General features: G+C 37.2%; 1 protein-coding gene across 1 annotated transcript in view; it reads left to right on the forward strand.

The window, feature by feature from the left end:
• The window catches only part of LOC150099929 (bifunctional peptidase and arginyl-hydroxylase JMJD5-like), a 173,714-nt gene that overhangs the window by 111,514 nt on the left and 42,127 nt on the right, over positions 1-20,073 (forward strand). The window contains exon 3 of the mRNA XM_090403303.1: positions 12,973-13,142. Coding sequence (XP_090259429.1) covers positions 12,973-13,142 — 170 coding nt within the window. The remainder of the gene's footprint in view (positions 1-12,972; positions 13,143-20,073) is intronic.

Here is a 20,073-nt window from a genome sequence, read left to right on the forward strand (position 1 = left end):
TCGGCAGCCGGCATGTGCCTTCAACAGTTCCTCTGTTGATTTTGTGTTTGAGAAATGAGTTATTTGTGTATTTATCGTTAAATAATTCGTGATGTTTTGTGCAACATGGCCCCTACATGCACAATCAAAAAATCATTGAAGAGAATCGCAGAAAAAGAGCAACATGAAGCTGGTAAGCCCGTCAGTGTGATTGCACATGACTTTGGAAGGTCTCATTCTACAATGATGACCATTTTGAAAAATAAGGATAAAATCGTAGAGGCTGCTTCCATTAAATCAACGATAGTGATGAAGCTCCGGGAAGGTCCTATCAGTGATATGTAAAAGCTACTTGCATCATAGATAGAGGACCTGAACCAAAAGCTCATACCCCTTAGCACTTTGACCATAACCGCTAAGGCACTAAGTCTCTTCAAAATGTTGAAGGAGAAAGCAGAACCTGATGATGACTACGAATTCAATGCTTCTTCCAGTTGGTTCATGAGATTCAAGCAGCATTTTGTGCTGCATAATGTGAAAATGTATGGAAATCTGCAAGTGCTGAGAAGGCTGCCAAGGAGTTTGTGGAAAAATTGGATAAAATTATTACTGAGGAAAATTATTTGCCACAGCAAATATTTAATATGGATGAGATGTCCTTGTTTCATAAAAAAATGCCTGAGTGGACATTCATCCACAAAAAGCTAAAATCTATACCTGGTTTCAAAGTCCTTAATGCCTGTATTACGATTCTGTTACAAGTAAGGTGGCTGGATATAAACTGAAACCCTTAGGAAGCATACTCCTAATGTTTTGAAGATTTGTGGATTCTTAGGATGCCTTAATTAACTGTTATGCGAGTGAAATAAAAAGCTATTGTGTGAAAGAAAATATAGAATTTAAAATTTTATTAATTCTAGATAATGCTCTAGGTCACCTGTCTTATAGTGGTGATGTTCAAGGTCATGTTTCTCCCTGCAAACACTAGTTCGTTGATCCAACCGATGGATCAGAGAGTTCTGCAGTGTTTAAGGCTTATTATCTATGGAGAACTTTTTCACAAGCCATTTCTGCTATTGAAGGAAATGACCAAACTCTCATGCAATTCTGGAAAGCATTCAGTATTTATCGTGCTATTAAAAATATTGCACTGGCTTGGGACGAAGTGACCTCTCAATATATGAGTGGCATATGGAAAAAGACATTAAAAAGGTTTGTTCATGTTTTTTGAATGTTTGTAATATTGAGCCTAGCAAACAATCTGAATCTCGAAGTGAATGATGACAACATAATTCAACTTATAGAAGATTCCCCTGAAGAGTTGACCAAAGAAGAATTGGTCGAACTGGAGGAACAATTGTTGCAGAAGAGGAAAAATGAGAAAAGGAAGAGGGAAAAGAGAAACAGGAAGAGGTAGTTACACAATTTGCAGTGAAGGGTCTTGCAGAAATTCTTTGCAGTTAGCGATGTTCTTCAAATGGCTGAAGACATAGACCCCAATGTTGAATGCTACTTAATAATAGAAATGAAAGTACATGATGCGTTTGTTTGCTAAGAACAAATTTATGGTAACAAGAAGAGGAGGAATAAGCAAAGCACATTGGACATTTTCATCAAAAACAAAACAAAACAAAGGTTACACCAGAAGAGCCACCAGCCTGATCATTTACACAGGGAAGGTAATGAAGATGTGATTGTGGAGGAAGATTTGGGTAATTATTCTCCTGTTTTATAGTAGCAGTAACACACAGTACAGTTTTATAATAAGGTTTTAAAATTAAAATAAGAGTATACTTATTACGGTTTCTAATAAGTATACTTTCTTATAAGTATACTTATCCCTAACCCCTTTAACTCTGTTGATTTGATGTATAGACTTACGTCCTACCAGATGGAACGGAACCCAGGCGTAAGTTGAGGGATGACTGTATTGTAAAAATGTTTGTCTTACTAAATTATGCATCTCAACCACTGATGCTTTATTTCTAGCAATTAAAGGATATTAGGATGACATTATTTTTATGAATTTTCATCTATAAACTTAAAATCCTGCATGGCTCATTTGACATAAACAAATGATGATATAATAGTCAACACCAACGGTGTGTATGTGTGTGTAAAGGATAATTTATCCTTTATTAAAATAGCATAGCTATTTTAATGGTATCCAAATGTTATTTTAATTGCAATGAATACTTTATACTCATGTATTTTTGACATATAAACATGTCAAAGCCAGTACAGTGATTAGTGGTTAGAGCTAGAAGAGTGTCATGGATTGTGAATGAATTTAAAACGTAGTATGATTAGTATAGCATTTAGGATGAACCTCTCACAGTTGATATGTGAATGGGTATTATTATAATAACAGTAATATTAGTTTGTAATTGGTCCCTATGGCATTAATGCTTGCAGTGACAATGGCAAGATGCTCCTTCAGTTATGTAAGCTAAATGTACTGAGAATAGCTAACACCTATTTCACTCATAAATATTTATTGGTACACGGTTCTCAGCTGATGATATCCACAAGAATATGATTGTTCTAATTAATAGTAAATGGGCAAGTTCTATGCTGAATGCTAAGATGCAGAGGTGCAGCATTGGAGTCTCACCAGTTAAGAGCACATTGTATTTTTTGAAGCATCAACTGCACTCTAATGCCTACCTCTGTCACTTTTACCAATATGAGTTGTTCAGATGTGAAAAATCTACCTACAAGATCATAATGTAGACTTCAAAAAGTTGCGATTCAGTTGGTAGGCAATATTTATGGAAGATTGTAAGGGCATATGGAATACTTGACAAACTTATTGGCATTATGAGTACTTTATATGATAACAGCAAGGTTTGTGTTAAAGGTGATAAAGTAAATAGTGATTGAATTAGCATAACTAGAGTAAGCCAAGACTAAACAGAAAAGGTGACAGGACCTGTCACCTTTTCTATTTAGCGATCTTGATTTTGTGATGACCAAGGCTTTGCAAAGGAAGGACTGGGGACCAAAGTGGTCGAAGAATCTTGTATCTGATCTGGTTTATGCTGATGATTTGGCGTTATTCATGTATAATGTAAAAGAAATGAACTTCTTTGTTGCTGCAATTGATGATGCCGGGAATCAACTGGTTTGATCATCAACATTGAGAAAACAAATGTAACGAGAACATATGATAAAGTTGAGTTGTCTATCTTTATTAAAGGATGTGCTGCAGAACAAATCTCTTGCTTCAGTCATCCTGGTAGCTGGCTGATTGATATTTGTGAATTAAAGAATGAAATAGAAGATAGAAATGGCTTCTGAAGCATATAAAAACTTATGAAAAGTTTGAAAAGACAGCAGAAAATCGTTAAGAACAAAACTTAAAATTTTCAATAGTCTGGTGTTTAAGGAGTATCTTGGGAGCGGGATGGTTTGACGTTGTGAATAATGATAAGATATGTTGGAGAAATAGTCAACCACGTCTTAGCACTATCTTGGCAAGCCTGTGATTGTTCAGCAACATTATCAGAATATTAGCTTTGTCGCCAAGATTATGATCCAGAAAGTGTTAAAAAAAGAGGTAAGCCCAAATGAAGAAGTTTTTTTATATTGATCCATAAACATCTTGTGTATGGATGTTTATAAGCACCTATAAGCACATCATTGCAGTGTGTGGGATGCAGACTGGTGAGGACTGAGATAGAAGTTTGACTTTTTTTTTGAAGAGTTGCAGGTACTTGTAGTTGTTTGGAATACTTCTTGCAGAAGGCTCTTTCAGAGGACAGGTAGATGGAATAAAAGAGGAAGAGAAGAAGCAGATTTAGTGTGTTTGTAGTTGCACAGTGAATGGATGCTGGGAAGCTGCTGTTCTTGTACTAACAGCTGCAACAGAAAGTGGAGGAATGATGGTTGCCAGTTCAGTGGTGCAATCACATTTGAAGTACTTGTAGAATAGACACAGTGCTGCAACATTGTGTCTAAGATAGAGATTGAAGTGAATCTGTAAGAGAGGAATCATCTGAGCTGAATTGCTCTCTTATGGACAGCTTCAAGTGCACCACCTCAAACATGAGCAGTATTTTAAGGATGGGTGGATTTGAATTTGTATAAAGTAAAGAGCTAGCAAAATTTTCAACAAAAGAGGATGTCTAGTTTTTTGGATGCTGTGGAAGTTATTGATGTGTTTATGGTGGGGAGGGGAACTTACCTTCAGGAGAGACTGGAGGTAAGTTCAAATAGAGAGATCTGGTGATTTGTGTATTACTGAGAGTAAGGGTATGTGAGTTGGGATCTCTTTTGTGAGAAGAAGCAAGACTGTTTTGGTGGCATTGAAGGTGACCAAATCATCCTTGCCCTATTGAAGAATAGTACATAGATCAATGTTTAAGACACTGGTTGTAAAAGATCTTGATCCCGGGATACCTGTGCAATGCATGGTTGTCAATAGAGTGGCAATACCAGAAGACTTTAACAGAATTGGAATACAGTGATATGAAGTAGAAATGGCACTCAGAACAAAGACATGGTGTAGGAAACTGTTCAGTCTGGTTAGATCTCCTGTAACTGTTGCATGCTTGAGGAACTTAGATATATATAGGGTGATCAAAATTAAAGTATTCCTGTTTAAGGCCTTGTGGAGCACCACCCGGTGATCCAAATGCATTTTAAGGGCAGGGGGGTGGGGTAGTTCCAAAATTCACAACCAGGGCACTGTATGATGTACCAAATTTAGATGTAATTTTTCTGTGTCTGTGTAAGGAGAAGAGTGACACAAGCATAAATAACACATTTTTATTCACTTCCATTATGCATTCACAGGCTGCACTGATCAATGTGCTGCCCTTCCTGGTATGCCACAAACTGTATCCTTTGCACAGTGTGTTGAACGTCAAAACGTTATGCACATGCTGCATTATTCTGTCTTTCAGCACTGGAATATCAGAATGATCCTGATAAACCTTGTCTTTGAGAGATCCTCAGAGTCAGAAGCTGCAGGGGATCAGATCAAGTGAACAAGGCAGCCATGCAGTGGGAAACACATGACTGATTACTCTGGCTTCCACGACATGTTCTTGAAAAACCTCCTGTATGGATCAACTGATGTGTGGGGGGAGGCCCATCCTGCATGAAAATGACTGAATCCATGCACAGGTACTGCTGCAGCTGTGGCAAAACAAAATTGTTTATCATATTGCAGTACTTCTCGGCAGTAATTGATAGCAGGTCACAGGACCCAACTGGCAAATGTCCTTGAAGAATAGTCTAATGATAAACAAAGCTGTAAATCCACACCAGATAGTAACTTTTGGTGAATGCAAAGGAATGTTGGATTGCATGCAAGTTTTGCATAGCCCAAGTGAATGATGCAGTAGCAGCATCAGTCACTTGTTGTGAACTGATTGGTTTGACCTCTGCCAGGTCTGACTCCCATTAATTCTGTTTCTTCAACATGACTAATCATTCGTCAGAGCACATGGAGATAGTGGACCTTGTCAACATTTGTTCAGGCAGCAAAATTCATCGAGTGCAGCAAAAACATTGCAGTTGTTTAGGTAGTACAGCTTTACAAGCAGAGCACATTAGGGCAAAATCATGTGCCTGTCTTTTTAAACCTTCCTGGACCTTGTTGAGCTGTGTGGTCAAATTCCCTGCATTTTGTCCTTATAATGGCTTGAGGGTGAATTTTGGAACTTTTTTTTTATAATCGGATATCGTTTCCACATAATGCACAATATATTCCAGCAAAGTTTTTCCAGCATTTGAATCACTGGATGACACACCACAAGGCCGTAAACAGGGATACTTTAATTTTGATCACCTTGTATATATATGTATGTAATATTAGTTATGTTACTATTTGCTACTATATCATATTCATCAATTTTATTACCAACATTTTCAAAGTATATACATAAAGAACACACGGAAGTATTACATTAGTAAATCCTCAGTTATTCCACCACAGTGGAAAAGCCATTTCTGGTCAGATATTGAAACTGGTGATATTGGATGCAAGGGCCACTGGTGGACAGATTCCAGAAAATAGCATACAGAGGAGCAAAATCCACACAGAAGCAGTTTACTAGGAGTTTACCATGCACTTCAGTTGAAAAGACTTAGATATGAATGCTGTCATATACATGAAGAACATAAGACTTTTTCTAAAGATGAGTGATTGAAAGCTTTTTCACTTGGTTATACTATAAATTAAAGATGCCAAGAAATTATATTCTTGGTTTCATTCTTTATCCAAGTGTACACAAACAAAGTTTGTACGTTAAGTCATTTCATGACTAGGCTCCTTGTATATAGAGGCTAATTACTTCACATCAATTGCCTTAATATCCCATAATGCAATGCACATGGCATGTATAGTGCTATGCATTATGGGAAGGGCCACTACCCAGACCGGTTTTGACCTTTTTAATTTCTTAGCATCTGTAATTTATAGTATAACCAAGGGAAACATCTATCTCTAATCCAGAGTGTTTTAGTAATAAGGTATGACACCTTTTGATCACTTGTATATGGAAATATGACTTCTGCATTACTTCAACCTTGATATCACTTCTGGGTCTGGCTCCCACTGATGAGACCTCAATAAAGGATAAAATTGGTCTTGGTAGTGGCCATTCCCATAATACATAGCATTATTCATGTCTGTAAGGATATGTGCATTGCCTTATGGGATACTTATATATTTTGTGTGTGAACTACAGAAAATGTAAAAGCATACATTTAAAGAAATAGACATTAAAAGAATAGGGATTAAAAGCAATCTACAGTATAGTACAGTATGGGATAGGATACTAAAGCAATTGATGTGAAGTCATTAGCATACATTTAAAGAAATAGACATTAAAAGATCTAACTGATAAGCTTAGGCGTTGCTGGTTATTCATTACTTCTTTTTCACGGTATTATTAACGCTAATATTTCGCTGATTTTCAAATCAGCATCATCAGAGCACAACACACATGTAAACGCGACAGTGAGTGAAACACTATAATTGCAGAAAGACAAAAGATCTAAAGTCCTATTTTTGGCGCCCTCTAACGAAAAAAAAAAAAAAAAAAAAAAAAAAAAAGAAAAAAAAAAGCAGCAGTTATCCAGGAGTTTTTCTTAGGATAACCGTCTCCCAAATTTTTGGCAAATTAATGCAACCATATTTGTTAAGGTTGGGAGAATTCTTCAAAGCCATTGCTGACTCAAAAAATAGTCTTTCAGATCTGTAACGACTCCTAAATAGCACATTCGTTTTTCTCCATCTAATCCTGTGTGAAGGAGTGTCCAAAGCGTGGTCTTATAGTATATAGAGAAATATATATAGTATATATATTTTGTTATACTTAGAGTATAACAAAAAAATGCAAGATCTCATATGTGACAGTTCTACGTATCAAAGTATACATCGAGACCCTACAATGGCGCAAAAGAAAAAAGTCCGAAAATTACTAAAAAAAGTGACATCATGGCCCAAAGAAATCATCAGGAAAATAAAACCAATTCATGTTAAAACACCCCGCATTTATGGATTACCAAAAATCCACAAAACTAATGTTCCCCTACGCCCCATAGTTGATAGCATAGATAGTCCCACATATAAACTGGCCCGGCATTTAGCTAAGTCGCTTGCCCCTCTTACTGGCAACTCCTCTACTTTTGTAAAAAATTCTATCCATTTCAAAACACTGGTTAAAAATCTAATCCTAAAAAATTCAGACATAATGGTTAGTTTCGATGTCACCTCCCTATTTACCAATGTACCACTTATAGACACTCTGGAATTAATCAAGTCTAAATTTCCCCCAGATATTTTTGAATTATTTCAATGTACCATGAATGCAGGTTACTTTACATGGGGGGGGAAATTCTACAAACAGATTAATGGTACTGCTATGGGTTCCCCCCTCTCCCCCCCGTTAGCAAATTTTTACATGGAACACTTTGAAAACAAAGTACTTACCACAGCTACATACAAGCCACTAGTGTGGTTGCGCTATGTAGATGATGTGTTTGCCATCTGGCCCCATGGACAAGACACTTTGGATGCTTTTGTCACCTACCTAAACAGCCAACACCCCAAAATTCACTTCACAGTAGAAAAAGAATCAAATAACTGTTTACCATTTCTTGACACATTAGTCACCCGCCTTTCAGATGGATCACTATCTTTTTCTATTTACAGGAAGCCTACACACACAGGAAGATACCTACATAAACAATCACATCATCATCCAGTCCAACAGTACGGCATTTTAAAAACACTGACACACAGAGCCAGAGCCATTTGTTCTAACGATACAGCTCTGACCACTGAACTCCAGTACCTGCGCCATACGTTCTTAGCCAACGGCTACAATCCCTACAAAATAGAAAAAATACTACATAGGCCCATTACTTTGCCCCCCCCAATACACAAGAATACAACATGACCATTTCTATTCCCTATATCAGAGGTACATCGGAAAAGATAGCCAAAGTATTGGTGAAACATGGCCTTCGCACCACCTTCAAGCCTCATGTCAAGCTGGCAACTCTGATCCGCTCACCAAAGGATAAACTTCACCCTTTAGCACACCCAGGAGTGTATGAAGTTCCATGTGACTGTGACTTGGCCTATTATGGGCAAACAGGAAGATCAGTGAACATCCGCCTGGATGAACATGAAAGATACATTCGCTACTATTACTATGGCAAGTCGGGACTGGCAGACCACGCTTTGGACACTCCTTCACACACGATTAGATGGAGAAAAACGAATGTGCTATTTAGGAGTCGTTACAGATCTGAAAGACTATTTTTTGAGTCAGCAATGGCTTTGAAGAATTCTCCCAACCTTAACAAATATGGTTGCATTAATTTGCCAAAAATTTGGGAGACGGTTATCCTAAGAAAAACTCCTGGATAACTGCTGCTTTTTTTTTTTTTTTTTTTTTTTTTTTTCCCCGTTAGAGGGCGCCAAAAATAGGACTTTAGATCTTTTGTCTTTCTGCAATTATAGTGTTTCACTCACTGTCGCGTTTACATGTGTGTTGTGCTCTGATGATGCTGATTTGAAAATCAGCGAAATATTAGCGTTAATAAAACATCCTTGTTGATAAAAGTGTTTTTGGTGTTGTTAATACCGTGAAAAAGAAGTAATGAAGACATTAAAAGAATAGGGATTAAACGCAATCTACAGTATGGGCTACTAAGGCAATCGATGTGAAGTCCCTAGTCGTGAAGTGACTTCATGTGCAAACTTTGTTTGCTTACACTTGGATAAAGGATGAAACCAGGAATACAATTTCTTGGCATCTTTAATTTATTGAAGATGTTAGCCATTCTCATATGAATGGGTAGGGTTTGTTTCCACAAAACAGGTAAACCAGCAAGAGAACATACAGTTAACAAATGTTTGATACACTAGCCTCATAGCTTAGTTACATCATCAAATTCCTGGTATGTACCCTCAAGGGGTGTGCAGGATATGATAGTACTACATGAAAAATTTACATCATTACTAACTTCCTATCTACAATTTTCCTCCAAATCAGTCTGTTACCTGTTAAGACTCCAATATTATCAGATCCAATATTTCTGTCTTCTAAGGCACGTTTTACTGTATCAATCTACCTATATCTTGGTCTTCCTCTGGGTCATTTCTCTGCCAACCTGGTAGAGAACACTTGTTTTGCTAATCTTTCTTCTCCCATTCTGTTTAAGTGACCATACCACCTGAGATTAGCTCTGCTAATGCATTCCTGGATGCTGACAATGTCAAGTTCTTTCCTAATATCCTTGTTTTGAATATGATGTTGCCATTGATGCCATCTGTTCATGCCCCTAATCTTTTTCAGGACTTTCATATCTGCAGTCTCTAGTCTTTGGTCAAGTGTTTTATTTCTGAACCAGCTCTCAGATCCATAAGTTAAAATAGGTTTGAACGCTGTCTTGTATACAGCTAATTTAGTGTTTTGGCTAATTTCTTTCTTATTTCATATAAATTTATTCAGTTGACTTCCTACCATACGAGCTTTGTTGATTCTGTTGTCTGTTTCCATATTTAATTTACCATCATCACTAAAAATCTTGCCTAAGTAGCTGAAATGTTTTACTTGGTCTAGAGGTTCTCCATTCTCAATGCAGTTGATATTTTCAATATTATTGCCTATTTTCATTGTCTTTGTATTTTTAATGCCATACCATATCAATTACAACAGTTATTCAATTTAGTCAGAATTCTTGCAGACTTTTAGCAGATTTATTTAGAAGTATAACATCGTTCGCTTAAAGCAAAGAGCTGACATTAACATCTCCAATTTTGATATCAGGTTTAATACCACTTTCCTTCATAATGTGATCCATATAGGTGATGAATAACAGAGGGGATGATGTGCATCCTTCTCTGACACCAGATTTAACATTAAACCATCTTCCTGCACTTCCTTCAATTCTAACTGCTGACTTACAACTCAAATAAAGACTAAGTATTGCTTGATATAATGCCCCATTCACACCATATAACTGTAGTGTTTTGAATAGCTTCTTTCTTGGGACCTTGTCATATTTCTTTCCCAGATCTACAAAACTTAAATACAGATCTTTGTATTTAAGTTTTGTAATTAAATTATATTCCCATGATTTCTCAACTATTTGTCGTAAAGTGAAAATCTGATCCTGACAACCTCTATTTGTCCTGAAACCAGCTTGTTCTTCACCAAGCTTCTCTTCCACAATTCTTCTCAACCGTTTCTCAAGTATACTTGCATCTATCTTACCAGGAACACTCCATAATTCTCACATTTAGTTTTATTTCCCTTTATTTATATATATATATATATATGGGTACTATGAGAGCTCTGCTCCAATCATCTGGAATTTTGTCCCTGTCCAGGCCTTTTGAACTATGCAGTGCAGCCACTGTAAGTCTTTTATACCTCCATACTTGATCATTTCTGGTCGAATATCATCTACTCCTGCTGCGTTTTCAAATTTCAGGCTTTTGATGGCTTTTTCTATTTCAAGTATGGATATGTATTTCTGACTGCATGCCTGGTCAGTGTTTTTTACCACTGTGCTGTCATCACTGCTTGTTTCATTTATCAATTTTTTGAAGTAATTACTCCATACTTCAAGGATATCTTTTTCTCCTGTTTTTTTTTCTCCTTTACAACGAGTTGCCCTGGTGGTCACCTTTATCATCTCTAATTCCTTTTACAGCACTCTTTCCTCCATTTCTGAGTTTCTTCAACAACCTCTAGAATATCTTGCCACCTTCTTGATATTCATTTTCAATGTTCTTACCAAAGTCCTCTCTTGACATTTGTTTAGCTAGTTTTACACAGTGTTTAGCTTTTATTTGTCTCTGTATTCTCTAAAAGCACAAGCTGACTTATTTACATTGACACAAGCTAACCGAGTTACATTAATGTATTTATAAAACATTAATTGGAAAAATATTCTGACATTCATCAGAAGAAGACAGTTGGAATGGTTCGGACATGTGGAGAGGGTTAATGGCATTCCAAAGCAAACCTTAGAAGGAATCATTCCGGGCTCAAGGGTTAGGGGCCGATCTTGATTAAAATGGACTGATAACATCAAAAAATGGACAAATTCCTCCCTTTCTCAACTGTCATCAAGAACAAGAGACTGAGACGACTGGAGGAGGCTAGCAAAGAGTATCACCTACCAGCCATGAATGACCCAATGTTTCATTTAGGACTATGGGAGAAGAAGATTTATAAAACAACTGAAGAAGGGGAAAAAAATGCAACCTTGAATCCTATTTCCAGTCTAGAAAATAATTTTTCTGTAAAATATTTTTCAAATGAAACTTAGCTAATTTAACAGAAATATTTTCAGAAATAATTGGCCTACCACTTTTTGATACATAAAACAAGAAGGAAAAGTATATTACTGCATAAGTGAAATGATGCATGACACTTTATGCAGTATATTACTTATGCAGTATATTACTGCATAAGTGAAATGATGCATGACACTTTATGCAGTATATTACTTATGCAGTATATTACTGCATAAGTGAAATGATGCATGACACCTTAATATTCCATGCACTATGTGCATGGAATATTAAGGTGTCATGCATCATTTCTCCATTCCATTACTACTGCTGCTGTTGTTTCACTAGTAAAGAATATCCATGAAAGTGATAAAAAAGCATATTATGCTTAATTCTGGTTTTGGATATTTAATTCAAAAAACATGAAATTTGGGATGATACTGTTCGTGCAAAGGATATAATTAAAAATAAAGAAATTCATTAACATTTGTTAAGAGGTTCAAGAGATGGAAAGATGAGCCACATCTCATTATTACTAATTATTATAACTAATAATGAGAGACCTACATAATGCATGTTATTGCTGTGTGATATATTTCATGGAAAATTCAAAACTCACTTGAATTAGGATAAGTCATCAGCAAGTGGTGAAAGTAATGAGATGAAAATGAATGCTGAATACCATATTTTGTGTGATAGCTGATCTCTGAATGATGTTGTCTCTCTGTAGCAAACTTAAATGTGTTATAATGACTAATAAAGCCACTCATAACACAATTGTTTTAAAGGGAAAAAGGCAGAATTCTGTTTAATGGAAATTCATCATTATAAACTATCCACTATAGCAAACTGTTCCTGTGGTCCCTATGAGTTTGCTATTACAATAGCAAACTTGTATCTGTCTAGTTTAAAGTCTGATTTCTGTAATGTATTTTAGTGAAGCTCTCAGATAATATGTGGTTTTCATGAAAGCCAAAATGTATATACATATGCATGTACCTTATGGGAAAACTCGTATTTCTTCTTTCAAAATTATGTCATTTTGATAATGCGGATATCACCAATTCCAAGTCACTCAAATAGGAACTAGTCCTACATTCACATTTCTTCATATTTTTATCTCTCTCTCAGTAAGATTGTCTTATATTGTTTTAATCAGTTTGCCCATTTAAAATAATGTAAAAGTGTCATCACTGTTATTATAACCAGATACATTTCATTAGGAGATCTTGGAATTCCCAAATTACTACAATGTGGGAATTTTCAGAAAGCATTGCTGGGAATTGTAGGCTGGATGAGTAGTGGGGACACCAAGTCTCTGTTGCATACAGATTCGATAGATAACATTCTCTGTGTTTTGGATGGAGTGAAACATGTGTTTCTTGTAAATAAGGTAAAGTACTTAGTAAGGTATTATAATTTATACGATATTATATTTATTATCTTGTCTTCTTTAATGCCTTTTTTTTTTTGCTGATGCAACTCTAATATGCCAGTAAATTGGCTAAATGAATAGTCTTGCCAATCACAGCGATAAGTTTTATTGAAGATCTGGTCCTCTACACATTAAATCCACAATATTTAATGGTCTTGTGGCTTTGGCATGTTCTCTCTACTTCAGTTAAGTGGAGAATGCCAAAAAAAATAAGTAGGTGAGAAATAAAGATAGCTTATTGGAGGAAACATTTTCGTCTTACTTTACTGAAAAATAGACTATTTTTTCCAAAACTAAACAGTGAAGAGGATCTCTCTCTCTCTCTACAAATGGTATACAGTTGCAGGTGGAGCAAGTTCCATTATGATTATGCAGCATATATGTTAGGAAAAAGTATATGATTTATGTGCATTACATTTTTATACTAATTTCATAAAATTATAATTATAATTAATTATAATCATAAAATTATAATTAATACTTAAGGAATTCACAGCGTACACTAGAAATATAAATTAAATAAACTTTAATATATACTTTCCGATATTTCTTACACGTGCACGCAAGTACTACATAACAGCTAATGAGAAACGAAGCAAGGAAGCTACCGTTTTCCTAAAGTCCTGAAGATGCCCCCTGGTGAGCTATATTAGGTGCTCTTGGCCTTTGGGCTGAAGTTCTTCTGATGTATGTTTCCCAAATTTCGGGCAGTCTTGTGCATCCAAATTTTTAAGGTTTGTCATGTTCCTAAGGGCTGAGGTTGATTCCATGAATAGGCTTTCATATTTGAAATTGCTGTGGTGTATTACTGTGCTTTCTTCCACCTTATTCTGTGGCAAGTATCCAGAGCTTGGTCTGCAAGCCTATAGTAGCTGTACTGGTGAAATCGGATGTAGTCCTTGTGTTCTGAGATTCTGATATTTGCTGTCCTGCCTGTTTGGCCAAAGTAGGACAATTTGCAGCTGCAAGGGACCTGGTATACACCAGGTAGGTCTTGGCGAAGTGGTTGGTTTTTAGGGGAGCAGATAAGGGATGCCAAATTTTCTATATGGTCTGTAACAAGCGGTCAAGGCATGTTTTTTTTAGGATTTTGTTGATTTTTTTACAGGTGATTCGGATTTAGGGAATGGTGATGGATTTAGAGTAATCTTTTTTGTGAAAGGTGGGGAGGTGGGTTGTGGATATCTGGTTTTAGTATTTTTTTGGGGAGTAGTCATTGGCTGAGAAAGTGTTAAGGATGTGATTTAGTTCAGTGGCTTGGTCCTTTGAACAGATTAGTTTAGCCCTGTTGAATAGTGTCTTAATAACTCATTTTGTTGTGAGGGAGGGGGGATTGTTGGTGAATGTATCTGTGTGTATGGATGGGTTTTCTAAAAACTGAGAAAACCAAGGTACCATCAGGTTGGCGATTGACTAGTGTGTCTAGGAAGGGGAGGCTATTGTTTTCTTCTTTTTCCAGGGTGAACTTGATTCTAGGGTGTTGGTTGTTTAAGTGTGTTAGGAAGGAGAGGAGTGTATCTGGGCCATGTGGCCAAATAGCAAACATAACATCAACATAACGAAGCCATATGGTAGGTTTTGGTGGGGCAGAGTTTAAGGCTTTCTCTTCAAAAGTCTCCATAAAGAAGTTGGCTAAGGGTGGGGAATGTGGTGAACCCATGGCTGTCCCCGCTATCTGTTTATAGAATTTTTCCTGCCAAACAAAATAGCCTGAGTTCATTGTGAACTGAAATAGGGCTGAGATATCGGGAAGAAACTTAGCTTGGATTAGCTCTAAGGTTTCTTTGAGGGAGACATTTGTGAATAAGGAGGAGACGTCAAAACTGACCATTATTATTATTATTATTATTATTCCTGATACCTCCAAGGAGTCCGAAGACTCATCGCGGGAGGACATCTTCAACTATCTCTACACCTTACCTCTACTACGAATCAACGCCATCTACCGCCCACCTCCAACACCACCACAACTAGTAATTTTTTTTTTTTTTTTTTTTTTTTTTTTTGTCTGTAAATTGCGTGTGTTCTGAAGGGCCGATTTGTATGTATGCGGGATGAAAAACCCGAGTTTCCGGGAGAAAAAACCCTGCTACCTCCGTATGAGATCGGCTAACTCACCATCCACTGAAATCGACCAGATAAAGATTCCTCCCGTCGCGACGAGAATCGAACTTAGGCCTATTCCACTCGAAGGGCGCAATGTACCGTCGTTCTTCCAATTGCGCTACGGAGGCGCTTTATGTCATTATGTTGGAGTGTAAGGTTTTTTATACTGGCTTTGAAGTGGGCTGAGATTTTTATGTGTGATGGTGTGTTGCCAATATAGTGGGAGAGCGCTTTTGCTAAATATTTAGCTAGTTTGTAAGTGGGGGAATCAATGCCACCCACTATGGGATGTAATGGCACATTATCTTTATGTATTTTCGGAAGCCCATATATATGGGGGGGGGGATCTAGAGTTATATGGTTTGAGTCTGTTAGTAATCTCCACAAGCCAAGAAGGGACCTTCTTAAGGAGCCTATGGAGTTTTCTAATTTGTGAGTTGGAGGGATTGTATTCAATGGGGAGGTAAGTAGCTCGATCTAATAGTAAAGCCTTAAACTTACCTGTGTAGTCAGTATGATTGAGTACCACAGTGGCGTTTTCCTTATCCGCTTTGGTGATAACTATTTCTTTGTTTTTCTTCATTTCCTGTAGAGACTTGTATTCACTAATGGATATGTTGGTTTTTGGTGGTTTTGCTTTTGTGAGAACACAAGCTACATGCAATCTAATATCGTCGGTGATGTGGTTTAGAAGGTGGCGAATCCCACGTTCAATCTGGATCATTAATTCCTTGGCCGGTAATTTCCTAGGAGCAATGGTGAAGTTGTGACCACGTGACAGAGCATTGAGTGCTTCAGGCTTCAAGATAACTGAAGAAAGGTTAACTACAGTGTTGGTTTGTAGTGTTTGTTTGGACATAGAGTTCTTTTTTTTAATTTATCAAACTTGTTGATATGTCAACTCCATATTCTTTTGAATTCTTTATTTGCCACAGTGCACGAGACGTCATATAGAATTGACCAAAGTTCGTGATTTAGCTAGTTGAAAGCTCTATCTCTAGCACTAAAATAGCTCTGTTTACATTGGAACCGCGAATTTGCTCCCACAGTAAAGCCTGGCTTGCCCGGTTATAGATACAGAGAGCTTTTTGTGAACAGAACCGGTGCTTAAATTTTACACAATTTGGGATTACCTGATTATCCCGGCAGCATTTTAGGAAGGCCAGACGATTCAGTTGTCTAGATAACTTCAGCTTCAGTTCAGCCACATGGTCCGGATACACTCCTCTCCTTCCTAACACACTTAAACAACCAACACCCTAGAATCAAGTTCACCCTGGAAAAAGAAGAAAACAATAGCCTCCCCTTCCTAGACACACTAGTCACCTACCAACCTGATGGTACCTTGGTTTTCGCAGTTTTTAGAAAACCCACCCATACAGGCAGATACATTCACCAACAATTCCCCCTCCCACACACACAACAATATGGAGTTATTAAGACACTATTCAACAGGGCTAAACTAATCTGTTCAAAGGACCAAGCCCTAACCACTGAACTAAATCACATCCTTAACAATTTCTCAGCCAATGGCAACCCCCCCCCCCCCCCCCAAAAAAAAAAAAAAATCCAAAAAATACTAAAACCAGATATCCACAACCCATCTCCCACCCCCCCCCCTTTTACAAAAAAGATTACTCTAAATCCATCACCATTCCCTACATCTGAGGCACCTCGGAAAAAATCAACAAAATCCTAAAAAAACATGATTTGACCACTTGTTACAGACCATATAGAAAATTGGTATCCCTTATCCGCTCCACTAAAGACCAACCACTTCCCCAAGACCTACCTGGTGTATACCAGATCCTTTGCGATCTGGTATACACCAGGTAGTAAATTGTCCTACTTTGGCCAAACAGGCAGGACAGCAAATATCAGAATCTCAGAACACAAGGACTACATCCAATTTCACCAGTACAGCTACTCTGGGCTTGCAGACCATGCTCTGGATACTCGCCACAGAATAAGGTGGAAGAAAGCCATAGTAATACACCGCAGCAAGTTCAAATATGAAAGCCTATTCATGGAATCAGCCTCAGCCCTTAGGAACATGCCAAACCTCAACAAATTTGGATGCATAAGACTGCCCCAAATTTGGGAAACATACATCAGAAGAACTTCAGCCCAAAGGCCAAGAACATCTAATATAACCCACCAGGGGGGACACCATCAGGACTTTAGGAAAACGGTAGCTTCCTTGCTTTGTTTCTCATTTGCTGTTATGTAGTACTTGCATGCACATGTCTTTACAGTGCACAAATAAGTTCCCATGAAGATGGCAACGTGACGTTGCCAAAATATCGGAAAGTATATATTAAAGTTGTTTTAATTTATATTTCTAGTGTACGCTCTCAATTCCTTAAGTTAATTATCATGTTTAACCAGCATATAAGCCTTTCTACAAGAATTAATTTCATAAAAATATGAAATTAGTTGATGCGTTTCTGGAACAGCTGAAGGTTATTTTAGGATTAAAAAGGGAGAAAGGCTGTTTTAGATGAAAGGGGGGGGGAATAAATAAGTTTAGTAAGTTTGGAGTTGGACATTAAACTGGATGTTGACTGGAAACTGCTATTATTATTAGTCTTGGAAGAAAGAGAAGACATGATATTGGCCAGTTCTGTAGAACATTTTTCTTGAGAGTACCTATAGAAAGAACATAGGAATGAAACCGAATGCCTGTTGTTAGTGTGAATCTTCGAGATTAATTGGATTGCCCTCTTCTGTATAGTATCAAGCAGTCATCTTGGGGTGATGCACCCACAACTCCCTAAATCTGCTAATTCCAAGGTTTGATAATTTTTAATTTATATAATGTTCACAGTTGTACACATGAAGGTGTCTTGTGTGAAAAAAGTACATCTATTTTTCCTAGAGACTAAAGAAGCTGTGACTGAGATGTGTTTCTGCATGAAGATTAGAGGTATAATCATTCCAAGAAGAGAAATCTTGATTGTGTTTAGAGATGTATTATCAAGTGTAAGGGGAAGTGATATAAAATATTTCTTGCAAGAATTTAGACAGGACTATGTTTTGCAGGCATTGAAGTTCACAGTTATCCTCACTTTACAGAAGAATAACAAGATTTTCATTTAGGATATTGATTATGGAAGATCTTGAAGTTTCTAATGATTGAGCACTACAAGGTTTTTGTCAAATGAGAAAAAAAGAAGTGATTGTATTGTCACCAGTAAAGCTATAAATAAAATTTGTAGACAGTGAAAGAAGAACATTTATGCACAGAATAAAGAAAATGGCTGAGAATACAGAGCCCTGGAGTTTTTCATTGGTGGAGAAATCCAAAGAAAGAAAATCATCTACCATGACATGGAGTGAGTGGTCACAGAGAATGCTGATGATCTAGACACAAAGGTTAAAAGGTGGGCCATAAGATAATAGCTAGGCAATCTTCTGTGTCACATCCAGTTAGAAATGTCAAGCAACCACGTGTTTCTTCAAACCTTTCCCTAGCTTGTAACTAATGGATAATGAAGGCTAGAAGATCAGCTGTGGAGTGAACAAGAATGGCTGAATCCATGTTACTGGTCAGTAATTAGTTGGGGCCACCAGGTTGTAAAGTTGGCTTTTGATGATCATATCTGGTTTTTGAGAGGATGGAAGTAAGATCATTTGGATAGAAACTTGTTGGTTACTTTCATTATTTTGTGTGTGTGTGTGTGTGTGTGTGTGTGTGTGTGTGTGTGTGTGTGTGTGTGTGTGTGTGTGTGTGTGTGTGTGTGTGTGTGTGTGTGAATAGGCTTGAATGTGGGCTTGTTTTCATACTTTAAGGTGGATGCTAGTTGTAGGAAAGATGGAGGAGGCAATACAGGATTGGTTTTAATTCTGGTGAGCCTCCATTGCTGAATTAGTATAGATGAGCCCTTTGGAGAGGCTCAGGTTTGAATATAGTATGATGTTAAAAACCTTTATCAGATATTTTCCATTACATGCCCCTAGTCCTCTCCAGATCAGAGCATGTCTGGTCATAGAAAGAGAGAGAGAACCAGTGAAATATTATCATCCCCTTTAATATCCATGAAAGGGACACTTCTAGTGGAGATAGTGTGAACATTTGGGGGGCATCTCGTTGCTGAGGGGTGACCTCATTCCTTATTGAGGCACTTTGACAATCTCATTTTTTTTTTGGCCATTGAAGACAATGGCCAAAAACAAAACAAGATGTGCTCTTTGGGGATGTTCAAGTCCCAAGAGAATTGTGAATATGCCTCAATGTTTGGGTATTTTAACTGTAGGAAATCAGGCTTTAGAAATAGTTTTTATGTTGCTCTCATCCATGAAAGGTTATTTGCAAACTTATAATACATTTTGTATCATGGGTGGGTTAAGGAGTTTTTTTTTCCTTCTATTTTTATCAATTGTATACATATATTTTTTGTATTGTGATGTATTTTTCACTTAGTTGAGAAACTTCTCTAGAGACCAAACATGGAACTTTTTCAAGCCACTTCATCAGGTTTCCAGTAATCAGGGTGGTAGGTAGTCAAAGAGGTCAGAGAGGTTATCAGATTTGGAGTGTCATAGAGGAATAATTTGATAAGATGAATCAGAGAAGATCATATAGGGGGATTCGAAGTTTTGTATTCTTTGTCATGTGATGTTCTAAAGAACAGAAGCAGTGCCCTTGTAGCGGAGACTGAATTATATAAAGTGTAGTTTAGGCAGGGGTGACTAAAGCTATATAACTGAGAGGAGACCTCCACATAGCCTTTAAAGGAATGCGGAGAACCGACCAGGGCTTCTGACCTAATGTCCAATCCTC

This window comes from Typopeltis vanoorti, chromosome 13, assembly GCF_054136105.1.
Source record: "Typopeltis vanoorti isolate ZY-2024b chromosome 13, IOZ_Tvanoo_1.0, whole genome shotgun sequence".
Classification (NCBI taxonomy): Eukaryota; Metazoa; Arthropoda; class Arachnida; order Uropygi; family Thelyphonidae; genus Typopeltis; species Typopeltis vanoorti.